This window comes from Antechinus flavipes, chromosome 3 (assembly GCF_016432865.1).
Source record: "Antechinus flavipes isolate AdamAnt ecotype Samford, QLD, Australia chromosome 3, AdamAnt_v2, whole genome shotgun sequence".
NCBI classification, from domain to species: domain Eukaryota; kingdom Metazoa; phylum Chordata; class Mammalia; order Dasyuromorphia; family Dasyuridae; genus Antechinus; species Antechinus flavipes.
Genome location: NC_067400.1, coordinates 542,676,234 through 542,690,126, shown reverse-complemented (window position 1 = coordinate 542,690,126; position 13,893 = coordinate 542,676,234). Strand labels below are relative to the sequence as shown.

General features: G+C 36.4%; 2 protein-coding genes across 3 annotated transcripts in view; one reads left to right on the top strand and one right to left on the bottom strand.

Annotated features, from left to right (window-relative positions):
• Window positions 1-6,551, bottom strand: part of SETDB2 (SET domain bifurcated histone lysine methyltransferase 2) — a 105,112-nt gene extending 98,561 nt beyond the window's left edge. The window contains exons 1-2 of the mRNA XM_051990716.1: window positions 6,451-6,551; window positions 3,851-4,251 (exon numbers count right to left, since the gene is read on the bottom strand). Coding sequence (XP_051846676.1) covers window positions 3,851-3,866 — 16 coding nt within the window. The 5' untranslated portion in view covers window positions 3,867-4,251; window positions 6,451-6,551. The remainder of the gene's footprint in view (window positions 1-3,850; window positions 4,252-6,450) is intronic.
• Window positions 6,552-6,709: 158 nt separating this feature from the next.
• CAB39L (calcium binding protein 39 like) overlaps window positions 6,710-13,893 on the top strand; it is a 150,547-nt gene continuing 143,363 nt past the window's right edge. Inside the window, exon 1 of one of the 2 annotated variants that reach the window (XM_051987354.1) lies at window positions 6,710-6,809. The gene's annotated coding sequence lies outside the window, so the exon portion shown is untranslated. The remainder of the gene's footprint in view (window positions 6,810-13,893) is intronic. The other variant, XM_051987353.1, reaches the window with a different exon arrangement.

Sequence of the window (13,893 nt, the reverse complement as noted above, 5' to 3'; positions counted from 1 at the left end):
TTTGAAGGCTTCCGTTAGAAATATCAATTTATGTCATTAAGATATTTTGATAGGGAATACTTAGAAAATCTATACTATGCTATGCACCAAGAAAAGTCAATTACAAAAACCAAAAAAGGTTATTTGAGCTATCAATAGTTAGTTAAGGTCACCAAGAAGTACAGATTTATTTGTGAAAGTTTTAGCAACAGTCTCTTAATACTCTCACAGCCAACTTACCTGAATATTTTTTTGGGCTTAATTCATAAATATTCTGATAGAACTTAAGTTATCCCACAAGTTTCTTTTTGTTTCCTCTTCTTTCCACAATGCCTATATTCACTGCTCTAACCAACACTTCCTACATCTTTTTCCTTTTTTAACAATCTTGTGACAGACAAAGATAGAATATTTAGGCATTTTCTGATCTAAAAGGCCAAAATCAATTAAGGACAGCAATACATCACTGAAACAATTCTTAAAGTTGGTCTGACTCCTTCTAGCCTAAGAAGTGATTTGATGTTTGTTCAGAATTTGTGTCTGCTCCTTTCGAGATTTTCTTGTCAAAAATACTGGAGTGGACTGCTATTTCCCTCTCATTTAAGAGATAAGGAAATCGAGGATTAAGTAATTTTGCCCAGGATCACACAGCTAGTAAGTATATGAAGCTGGATTTGAACAAGTGTTCCTGACTCCAGGGCTGACATTCTATCTACTGTATCATGCAGCAGTAGTATTGAACTATTAACTAACTGGAATATGGCTTACTAGTTTAATCTTAATCTATTTTCTACTTCTAAATTATTTAGCCCAAACTTTAGAGGCAAGAGATTGATAAAAGAAAGCAGGATTAGATCTTCCACGATGTTATTCTTAAGATCATAGGATTTAAAACGGGAAATTGAGTACTAACTTAATATAACCTCTTTGTTTTAGAGATGAAGAAATGAAAGCCCAGAGAAGTTAATAGAAATTTGCCCAAGATATCATATTTAGCAAAGGACAGGATGAAGATTCAAACCTACTAGCAGGCATCTAAATGTGGTGCTCTATCCACTACACCTCACTGCCCAAAGACTATGAAAATGGCCTTCAAGCACTTCATCCTTCACCTTTGGAACATGCTTCTTTATAGTGAATGAGGTGTACTACTTTCTCATCCCACTGACCCAACTGAATCTGTGACACAAATTATTATTATATTATTGTGTTAATAGCTAATTATTTATTTGTGATCCACCCTTTCCCCAGAAATTTGCTCCCAGACTTCAAGATATATGCCACTTAATTGGGTGGGACTTTACTCAATTGGGAAATCTAATTTGTTTGGAATTGAAAACTTTTAGCTTACCTGTTTATTAAATGTCCACCAATCAGGACTGAGTTCCACTTGTCAAGGGAATTCTCTTTCAAAAAGGATTTAAAACATTTCAAGGTCTCCCTTGATGTCTTTGGTTACAGAGAGAAATCATTGATCATACATTTCTTGATTGTTGGCAAACCTAATTAATACAGTGATCACTAATTGTCCACAAATTCTTAGAGTTTTTATTCATGTCATCTGAGATCTTTATTTTAACTCTAAAGGGTCATACTCAAGAACTGAATTTTTTTTTTAATATTAATCATAAAAACTACAGAGAAACGAGCTCTGTATTCTTCTACAACAGGAAAGAGAATCTTCCTATCCCACCAAAAAAAATTAGGGTAAGAATAGTCACACAGGAAATAAGCCCCTATACCTGAATACAACCTGGGTAGACTCATGGTTCCTTAATCATTGGGAAAAGGGGTCCTCAGAGAGCAGACTCTCTTTGTTGAGGTAGCTATGGCATAGAAGACACACCAAGAGGCCTCAGACTCAGGAAGAGGTTGGCTTTAGACCAACCTCTGGTACATAATGGCTTTGTCAATCTGAGAAAGTCATTTCAACTTTCAGCACTCTGGGAAACTCTCTAAAACTATTACTAATTTGCAAAACCAAGAGCCAACCTATGTTAGTAGAGGGATTTTCCTCAGTGAGAGTCTACTACATTATTTACAACAATAACAAATGCAAAATACTTTTCAGCTAAGAGATAGAAAGAACTCAGGGAACTAAAATCCAAGTGGTCCATGAGCAGAATATTCCCTATTTCATGACATCCTTTGAGAGGGCTTACTACATAAAGTTATACTTAACAAGGTTATTTACTAAACAGTCTTCCCCTTTGGTAATGATGGGGGAAGAAAAATTCTCCTCTCTGCATAAAATCATAGAAAAATACTAAGTAATATTTGTCCTAAATTTCTCTAATGGATAGAAAAAAATGACTATAGGCAGGAAGTTACCTCTCTATATACTAAACAACTAGGGGCCTCATTATACAGGGTGCTTAGGAATCTACAATTTTGTTTATTTAAAATATTCTGACAACTTAACTCTTAATATATGAATTTATGCATTTAAAAATATTATTCTAAGAAGTCCATGGCTTTATCAGACTGGTCAAAGGAACATGTGAAAAAAGGTTAAAAGCCCCAGAATTATGGAGAAAAATATAAGCCTCAGGAGAAGACTGGAGGAACATGGCTATGTTTACTCATCTATTCTGCTGTTTTAAAAGTTTCACTGGCTCCCTATTGCTTCAAGGATAAAACACAAATTCCTCTGCTTGGAATTTAACCCTCTTAATCTAGCCACTCTATTTTTCCAAGTTTATTCTTCCTCTTTACATATTTTGTCATCTAGTTAAACTGGCCTACTTGCCATTACTCATTTGCAACATTTCATCTCTACATGTTTTTCTATGTGGTTGTATTCCATGCCTAACATGCTTTCCTTCTTCACTTCCACTTCAAGAATCCCTAGATTCCTTCAAAATTCAGCTCAAATGCCAACTTCTATATAGTCTTCTCTGATTCTCCACTTATAAGGTCACTTCCCCCCCCACCATTTTCTTGTATATATTTTTATATCTTTATGTTTACATGCGTTTCCCTGATACAATGTAAGTTCCTTGCCGTCGCTATTTCGTTTTTGTCTTCCTATTCCTAGCATAGTGACTAACAAATGGTAAGCACCAGTAATGTTTGTTTATTGACTGATTAAAATTAGTGTGCCCTGGTAAGAAGAGGAGAATAAGCATTTACATAGTGCCTACTATGTGCCAGGCACTATGTTAAGCACTTCACAGATACCATTCCAATTGATCCTCACAAGAACCCTGACAAGTAGGTACAATCAGTAATAAATAATGACAGTAACAATGATAGAAAGCACTTACTAAGTTTTTACGTGCCAGCACTGTGCTAAGTACTTTACAAGTGTCTCATTTACAAGTGTCTCAGAACAAGCCTGGGAAGTAGGGGCTCTTATAACCACCATTTTACACTTGGGGAAACTAAGGGAGGCAGAGATTAAGAATTTGCCCAGGATCACACAGCTACAAGTGAATGAGACTGAATCTGAATTCAGGTCTTCCTAACTCCTATTACTTAAGAATGTTAAAAAAAACAAACAAAAGAAACCCCACTATTAAGAGTGCTTAAAGCTATCTAATTTAGAAGTCATTTTCAGTCAAGAAAGATTGGACATATTGGATAGAAGACCAACCTCAGACATTTAACACTACCTGTGTAACCCTGGGCAAATCACTTAATCTCACCCCTGCCCCTGCAAAAATAATGACTGCATAACCTGGCACAGAATAGGCACTTAACACATGTTTACTATATTGTTCGTATCATATTATATTGCATTCTAATTAGAGGTACTGAACCATTAAGGGAGTTAGTGGTAGGAGTTCCTCAAGCTGGAATCACATATGCTTCTAAAAACATTCTAAAACTTTCTTTCTAATGAGTAAGTTAATAATTTTGTTCAACTTACCATTTCTTTCTTCCATCTTTTGCAGTAGCTGTTGAAGTAGGGAAAACTCTTCAGGATGAGATTCACAGGAATATTAGAAGAAACACTATCATTGGAAAATATAACTAGCATCCAACTTTGACTCCTATATTCCCTCTTCCAAGGCACTGGCAATCATTAGACATTTCTCTCTTATTCATTCTACTTTGGATCCAATATTTTTTGACAAATTTAGTCTGGCAAATTTTCAAACTGGAAATCATGATAAAAGGAACTATCAGGGATGGCTAATGTTCAAACCCCATGTTGAGTTCTTCAAGTTACACTTCAAAGTGTTGATCAGAATGTAGGCAAATTAAATAGGAACTTTCTTCAAGATGAAACCATTTTCATTTTTTGCATCCATGAATCAGTAAAACACTCTATACAAGAAAACAAGAGGAAAGAGCATACATTTTAAAAATACAAAGCTGATAAATGATTTTTAAAGGGTGTTATGATAAAAGTCACAGCATTTTAGTATTCAGCTGGAATTCCCCAAATAGGTTTCCATCTGAATTACTCATACCTGAAACTATTGAACTATAATATTTAAACAAAAAATTTTCTCCCAATGACTTTTTAAAAAATCATGACATCATAACAAGTTATTGAATTTTTATCTTTAGTTGGTTTCATTTCTTTCTTTAAAGGAAGAACACATTTAAATGAGTAAATCTATAGATATTTGATTATAAAATGTTTAATATAAAACTTATACATAAACCAAATCTGATTCACTGAAATATTCAGCGAACCACAGGATATTAGATATTTGAAGTATTTTGAGAAATGGTTTAGTACAATTCCAAAATAAGAAATACTCATGGTGCTGTCAAATGCATGGCTACTTCCCCCCCTTAAAAAAAAAAAATCACCAATGTCAGTTTTAGCACATAACTTTTTCAGTCTTTAAATATTCATTTTTGCCATCTTATTTAAATTCCAAAGATGGCTATGTAACTTTAAGAATACTAAAGGGTTAAATATATATATATATATAATATATATATATATATATTATATATATATATATATATATATATATATATACACACACACATATACATATATATATACACACACACTTAAAAGTTGGACATCTAAAAATTGACAGGTTTATTTTAGTGATAGTGTATCCAATTTGGAGTCAGGAAACAGTTAAAATTCTATCTAGATGTTAACTAGTTACTACAGGCAAACTATTAAACTTCTTTAAACTTTAGTTCTATCTATGAGTACTTTCAATAACTACATTATAGGGGCTCTTCAAAGGACAATATCATAGGGCATTATGTAAATGAATATTATGATTTAATCTGTAGCTCCATGTCAAGTAGAAAAATACAATTCATTTATAAAATACAATTAGGGGCCAAAACGATTTTATTTACATTTCTGATGGGCTACTAACTTGTAGCCAACAACTTTCTTATGTTCAAACTTTTTTTTCCCCTTGCAATACAAAGCAGTTAAATAACGGAACACAACTGTCATCTCCCATTCGAGAAGCAAAACCTGTCTATAAAGAATCCTACTTATTAGTAAAAGCAAGATTTTACTAGTGGGCCATCCTTTCCATAGGTAAGAAGCTGTTATTTCTGTTATTTATATCAAACTAAAAGGAGTGGAATTAAAGAAAACCTTAAAGGATCAAGTGACATTTTTTCTTTACAGATTGATGCTCCAGAGCAGAGCAAAATTGGTCATGTCTTTTTACCAGTCATTCCTTTGACCACTATTGGGGAATTATAGATTGAAATATTTCTTTCCTAGGGACTACTACTCTTTAGAAAGCTGCTTTCCTTTGACAGCAGTTAAAAGGAAAATGTCTTCTTTTTGCTCCACAGCTTTTCTTATGGGAGACTGCAGATGGACTGCGGATTTCAGTTGCTGAATCCAGGCCTGCGAATAATCCCTTTCCAAGTTGGGTGACAGACAGACAATTTATGGATAAAACAGAGCTGGGTTGGTGGAAGGAGGCCTTGGCAGAAGTTCACCTAATCCCTAGGGGCCATAGCAAGAAGAGCTCAAAGCTTTCTTTCTGCTTCAACAGACCAAGGCTCCGTTTCCATGTCCTTGAAGCTCTCGGGTCACTAGGGCCTGGAGCTGGGAGCAGGACTTCAGTCAAGCGAGGCACAGCCTCCAGACACACGTGGCCTCAATCAGACAGCGGAGGTGGAGAGGAGAGAGTATCAGTGGGACGGGACGGCGGCGTCCCGTTCACCCTCTCACAGGGGACCCCAGTCCGGCCCGCACCCCCGTGAACCGGCTGCCTGTTTTTTTTTTCCCCCGCTTGGCCCAGGCCGACCTCTACCCGAGTCGCCAGTAACAGCCGCAAGCGGCGTGACCCCAGGGGCGGGCAACGCGAGAGGAAGGACGACTCCGCAATTCCGGATAAGTCTTTCCGCCGCCGGGTCGATCAAGGTGTCTAATCTGGCCACCTCCTTCCGACCTACGGCCTGGCTCCTTGCCCATCCGAGAGGCGCCGGGCGTAGCCCCCACCACCCTCCGGCACACCTCCACTAGGAGGCTTCCTCAGCCTTTTTTTTTTTTTTTTTAAATACCCGCCGGATACCTACAATCGCTAGATTCCCGCTTCACCGGGAACGGAACACGCGCTTCAGAGCATCCCCGGGCATCCCTAAGGCTAAAGTCGAAGTGGGCGGAGTCTGAGCCTCCCAGCCCGCGCAGCCAAGCAAAGTGACCATTGGCTGCTCTTCCTTTTGCCACACCCCTGGATCAGCTGCGTACAGGCTTCTGAAGCTAGCGGAAGGCTACTGTCATCCGCCGATTCGGCTCTCTGACCCACTCTCGCTTTCAGGCTCCTGATTGGCTGCTCCCAGTCTCAGATTGTCTCGCGCTTCGGAGTTAAACCAATGGAATCAACCGCATTCGGGTAGCCGGCATCCTAGCAGCGGTGGCGTCGCGGTTCCCTCCGGTAGGTGTGTGGCTGCCATCTTGTGTGTGGCATTGCCCCGGGTGCAAGGGGGTGGGGTGCTCGGGAGTGGGGGCCGGCAGAGGAAAGGTCTACACAACCGTCCCCTCCTTCCCATAGGAAGGCGGAACGACTCCGTTACCCCGAGTTTCTCATCATAGGGGGCAGAAAAAGTAAAGCGAGGGAGTTGTGGCAGTGATGGAGAGCCATCTCCGTCCTTAATTTGTCCGTTTGTTTTTATTTTGGGAGGAGGGGGCGGATCTCTGGGTCATTGGTCTCTGACTTTGGCCCCGCTGATGGGAATCCCTATGGGGAGATAAATGCAGTCTCTGGGCCTGTGTGCCTTCTTTCGGCCATCTCGAGTCCCGTTGTCATGGTAATAGGGAGGTAGAACGAAGAAGAATTTTTTTTTTCCCCTCAATGATACACCTTAACTTGCGTCGTCATTTTTTGAGAGCGCTAGCATTAACCATGATCTTGCTTGACACGATCCTAAGTGGGTACTTGGTTCGGACCTTCAGTTGTGTCTTAATAGATTAACTGCCTTTCTTATGTCATAGGCTTCCGTCCAACAAATGGTCCTCACATTTTCCCCAACTCCAGGCACCAAACTGCTCTTTGCTCCTTCCTGGGGTAGAAACGGCTCAGGAAATTGGGGTGTTTTGAGTCCCCACTTCCGTGGATTTGTCCTGTTGCTATATATGTAGCCTATAAATCCCAAGCCTGGGGGAAGAAATAATGCAACATGGGCTTGTTCTTCTGGGTGATTTGTATATAGTGACAAGGCATCTATTATAGGTTAGGTTTTAAGTGCTGACTTGACCTTTAAGATCTGTGCTCTATTTTATTCCCTTAGAAACTTCCCATACTTATGAGCTCTTTTCTCCAAGCACCACTTTAAAAATTAGTATGAGAATGATATGTATTAAGAACACATAGGTATAAATATTACTATGAAGTCACCAGATCTGACAGCTTGGTTGTTGAATCTTCATTGTGCTAATATTAGTTTTGGCAACTAAGTGGAAGAGGTGAAGATAACTATCTTATTGCACTGAGTTTAGCTTTCAATTATTCAAGGTTAGCCAATGAGCCAGTTGTATGATGAGTTTTGGCGATCAGGACATCAAAGGAAGCAAACAGCTGTAATAATAATGAAGAAAATTATAAATTCTATCCCATGGGTTGAAAGGCTTCAGTTTCAAGAATCCTTTGTTCACATTCGAATAATATGCAGGAATGCAATGATGAATTTGGGGAGGATTGAGAATATTTAGTTTATATGTAGTGCTTTATCAGTAGTGGATATTGTTGAGTAACATGGTACTGGAGTGCAGTACTCTAAATTATAGATAAAACTCTTAACTGAAAATATAATAACTTTTACTTGATTTCTCATCTGTTGAAATTATGACCACTTAAATGTATTTGCTTAGGGTATATTCATATAAATCAAATAGATTCCACAATCAGTTGCTGTGCTTTTGAATAATTATTTTATTAGTAAAAGTGATACCACTAAAATGTTATCTAGGATTTTATCATCTTTGTGGCTTATCTACCTTGCCTCTTTCCCAAAGCACTCCCTCAGGCAAACTTTGAATTTTGATACTACTTGAAAAATCTCTTAAACCAGTACTTATATTAATGCTTTATTTAAAGCAACATTGAATCAGAAGCCAAGAAATTTAAATTCAAGTCACAGCCTTGCCTTTAACTTACTGCACGAAATCACCTTTTGGGGCTTCTTTAATACACAACATCATTATTTAATTATGTAACCAAATGTTTAATTAAATGACAATTTATTATGATCACTAAGACTCTTAGAATATATAGAACTACTGTCCTAATCTGGCACTGGAATTAGCAAAATAGAGGGCAGGCATAAGATTTGGCTTTCTAATTGTATAAGTTCTTCAGCCCCCAACAGTTTATTTTTCTCTGTGATGAGTCATTGATGTTGAATAATCAGCCAGCTTAATTGGCCATTAGAAATAGGTATTTAAACGTGGTCTCAATTTTTACAAAACTGATTCCTCACCAAATCTGTGACACTTTCAAACCACCATTACATATAGAATCTAGTGAAGGGTGGGCTCACTCAAGTTTAGAACACATATGTGACAAAAAGGTAACTTGCAGATCCTGGAATAACTTTTGCTAGAGGCCTCAAGATGTTTGGTCTAGCTTTTCTGTTGGGCTCTATAGAGCTTTTCTTCCTCTTGACTTTGGCTCCTAGTGCATACAACTATTGTCATCTATTGCCAATCTGGGGTTGTACTAGAATTAATTGAAAAATCCAAAACCTCTGCCCTTCCCAGGCCACAATGCCCTCCTCAGGTCAGAAGCAGGAAGAAGATCAAGGCAATTCCTTCTAAGTTGCATTACCAAGTCCCTCAACCAGTCAGAATGACCTTTTCACACCTTAGAAAATATATAGGCCTTGTTCACCCCTAGTGAATTATCAAGATTTTTTTCTTCATTATGAATTCTAGGCATATATCCTATTAGTTACTTTTAATGAGGTGAGGGAATTGTCTAGACCAACTCCTATCCTTTACCAGTTATGAAATCCCATGATTCTATGCTTGAGTCTATTGTATTTTTATCTTTTTTTTGTTAGTACCATCTAAAGGCAAAGGAGGGCAGTTTAGATGGCATAGTAGATACGAGTGCCAGGCCTGGAGTCAGGCAGATTGTTCTTAACGAGTTCAAATTTTACTTCAGACATTTACTAGCTGTGTCACTCTGGTCAAGCCTCTTATCCCTGTTTCCCTTTTTCATCCATAAAATAAGCTAGAGAAGGCAATGGCAAACCTTTTTGCCATTATCTTTGAGAAAAATTCAAATGAGGTCACAGAGTCAGATACAACTAAAAAAATTATTGAACGATAAAGTCAATGGATTGTAACTGTTAATATACAAATAAGTTTGTATCACTGATTTTCATTTTTATTAAAATACAAATGTTTTAAAAATCATTAACATGAATTTTTTTTTTTACTGTAGAGAACACATTTTGATTTGGTAATTATGGGTACCTATCATACTATCTTCGCATAAACTATATGATCAATAAAGATTTAAGCTAAAAATGAATTAGGAATATGGATAATATAGTTCGCTTATATTTTGATCTAATAAATTTTGATTTGTCAACTCAGCAAAATGAATGACAATATAACAACTAAATTTGTTTTATTATCTTCTCTCTCTGTCCTTTAAAACAAAGATTCTTAGGCTCCTGCTCAGAGACAGCATGGTTTTCTACAAGTTCAGAAAAAAAATGTTCTCCTATATATGTGGTGGAGGATTTTCTCATCAACATGGGCCTAAAGGGGGTGTTTTTAAAAAGGTGGATGAAATATTAGCGAAAGGGAATAAACATTTATTAAGTGCCTGCAATGTGACAGGCACTGTGCTAAGTGCTTTGCAAGTATTACTTCATTTGATCTGCAAAACTCCATGAGATTAATGCTATTATTATTCCCATTTTATAGGAATGAGGAAACTTGGGGCAGACAGAAGGGAACCAACTTGCCCAGAGTCACACAGCTAGTAAGTGTCTGAGTGACACACAAAAGTGTCTACATAGAAGTCAAAGATGAGTTCATTTCCCGAACTTGAGAGGTTATGTACATATAAGTGTTTGAGGCAGAATTTGAATTTAGTTCTATCTTAAGGCTAAGAGCTTTATCCACTGGGTCACCTAGTTGCCAAGAGTAAAACAAAGGAAATTAGATCTATTTCTATGTGGGGAAAAATGCCACACTTTTTTTGGTAACTCATTTGTTCAATTATATATAATATATGTGTGTGTATACACATATATAATTTTTTCTTTTTAGAAAAGAAAATATTGCTAACATTAGAATTTTCTTATATTGCACAGCAAGGTTTTGCTGTTTTAATCAATTAGGATGACTAACCAAATTCATGCCAGTTTACCCATTTTAACTATTACCCCAGAGTAGCACTAATCTTAAATTAGATGAAATAACTTTTTTTTTGTACTATATGTGTGCTTTTATTGATGTAAGGAACTAATTTTTCATTGAAGAAATCTCCCTTAGTTGATGGTGGTCTGTAATTGCCCTGCAACTTTGCTAATTAAGCATCTTTAAATTTTTATTGAAGTATTTACAAAGTCTGAGGACTAGTAGCACTCCCATGTTCCTTTCCCTTCCCTTCCTCAAAAGTGATCATATAGGGTAGCACCCCTTGGAGAGAAATGGCCACTACTATTACCAAAGATCACTGACCATCTGCCCTATAAAGGGTAGATAAGTCCAAGAGCCCCAGAAATAGCAGCTTTCTTTTTGTTATTGTTGTTATACGTGTACATTTTTTAAAAACTTATTTCCTTATGAATCATGTTGGGACAAAAAAATCAGAATGCAAGGGAAAAAACACAAGAAAAAAAAAGGGATGAAAAAGAAAAAAATGAACATAGCTTGTTTTGATTTATATTCAGATTCCATAATTCTCTCTCTGAATGCGGATGCTGTTTTCCATCCAAAGTTTTTTGGGATTGCCTTGAATCAATGAGTTGCTGAAAGGAACCAAGTCTGTCATAGTTGAATATTGAATAATATTGCTGTTACTGTGTACAATATTTCCTGATTCTGCTTGTTGCATTCAACATCAATTCATGTAAATCTTTCCAGGCCTTTCTATTGTTCATCATTTTTTATGGAACAATAATATTCCATTACTTTTATATACTGAAACTTATTCAGCCATTCCCCAATTGATGAGCATCTACTTATTTTCCAATTCTTTGCCCCCACAAAAAGAGCTGCTACAAACATTCTTGCACATCTGGGTCCTTTTCCCTTTTTTTATGGTTTCTTTGGAATATAAACCCAGTTGTAGCACTACTGGATTAAAGGATATGCATAGTTTGATAGCCCTTCTGGGAATAGTTCCAAATTACTCTCCAGAATGGTTGGATCAGTTCACAACTCCACCAACAATGAATGCATTAATGTCCCAGTTTTCCCACATCTCTCCAACATTTGACATAATTTTTTTTCTGTCATCTTAGCCAATCTGAGAAGCATGAAGTGGCAATTCTCTAATCAATAATGATTTAGAAAATTTTTTCATATGACTATAGCTGGCTTTAGTTTCTTCATCTGAAAATTGTCTATTCCTATTTTTTGACACTTTATCAATTGGGGAATGACTTGTATTATAAATTTGACACAGTTCTTTATATGTTTTAGAAATGAAGCCTTTATCAGAAACATGGGCTGAAATTTTTTTTTTCTTAAGATTTTTGCTTGCCTATTAAACTTGGCTGTCTTGGTTTTGTTTGTGCAAAAATTTTCCAATTTAAACTCTAAGTTGACTGGATTGAAAAAATCAATAAAGGGCTTTGAGAAGGAAAAAAAAAACCCTTTTAATTTAATGTAATCAAAGTTGTCCATTTTGCATTTCATAATGTTCTCTAGTTCTCCTTTGGCCATAATTCAACCCTTCTCCAAAGATCCGATAGGTAAACTATTTCTTGGTGCTCCTACTTTGCTTATATCACCCTTTGTGCCTAAAACATGTATCCATTTTGACTTTATTTTGGTATGGGATGTGAAATGTAGGTCTATGCCAAGTTTCTGACATATTATTTTCCAATTTTCCCAGCATTTTTTGTCAAATACTGAGTTCTTATCACAGAAGCTGGAGTTTTTAGGTTTATCACATACTAGATTACTATAGTATTGATTATTATAAGTCATGTGTATCTAATTTATTTCACTGATCCACCGTTCTATTTCTTAGTACCATATGTTTTTGATGACTGCTGTTTTAGGTTTTGTACTACTAGGCCTTACTTTGTGTTTTTTTTTCATTAATTTCTTTGATATTATTGATCTTTTGTTCTCCCAAATGAATTTTGTTATTATTTTTTTTAGCTCTGACATAATATTTTGGCGGTTTGATTGGTATAACACTGAACAAGTAAACCAATTTAGGTAGAATGTGTCCTTTTTATTAGTTTAGCCTACCCATGAGTAATTGATATTTTTCTAGTTGTTTATACCTGACATTATTTGTGTGAAAAGTGTTTTGTAATAAGGTTCAAATAGTTCCTGGGTTTGTCTTGGCAGGTAGACACTTGAACATTTTATTTTGTCTATGGTTATTTTAAATGGAATTTCCCTCTAAAAGCAATCTTTTTGGGGCTGCCAAACCTATTCTAGCTTAATGGGAAGAGTCAGAAGGCAGAAGAGCAGCTTCTTCCCAAGGTGGTTCAGTTTCCTCCTCAGAAGCAGAAAAGAAAATTCCTCCACCATAATTTTGGGTCCAGTCATGTGACTCAGGATGTATTATGGTTTTATTCATGGAAATGATATTAAAGAAAATGCACTGCCTCCTCTTTGCCCTCATAATTTTAGGCACAGAGATTTTCCCACTGACTTGATGCTTGTCTTCTATTGTCTCCTCCTAGTAGAATGTGAGTTTTTTGAGGGTAGATACTGGCTGATTTTCTGTATTCTCAGCACTTAACAAGGTACTTTAAACATAGTGAACACTTAATAAATGATTTTTCTGCCAGAGACCATTATGGGCATGCAAAAACAAAACAAAACAAAAATTTCTCTGTTGTTAAAAGGCTTACATCCCATAATGTTAGAATTGTCCGAAGAGCTAACTGAGAGGTTAAGGTATTTGTTCAAAGTCATACAGCTGATCTTGGCAAGAAATGTCCCCTGAACTCAGGAATTCCTGATTTGGAAGTCTTTTCACTAGCCACTACACCTAGTTGTCTGTGTTATTCTGCTTACTTTTTTCTGTGACTTTAAAAGTTTTTGTGAAACTCATCAGACACAAAATTCAATCTAAAATTTAATATGGCAACAGAAAAATAGCACTGTACTAAATGGAGTGGATAGTCATCAAATCTATCATAATATGAGTTGTATTTGTATGGTTAAAAATGGTGCATATGCTTGAGACTTTTTTCTTCATTAGAATTATGTTGTATTTGAACTTCCAAATAAGGCAAAACATATCAGTAAGCAAAATACCTAACCAAATGACTTTTTTAATTGCCAGTTGAAGCTAACTAAACAAGCAGGTT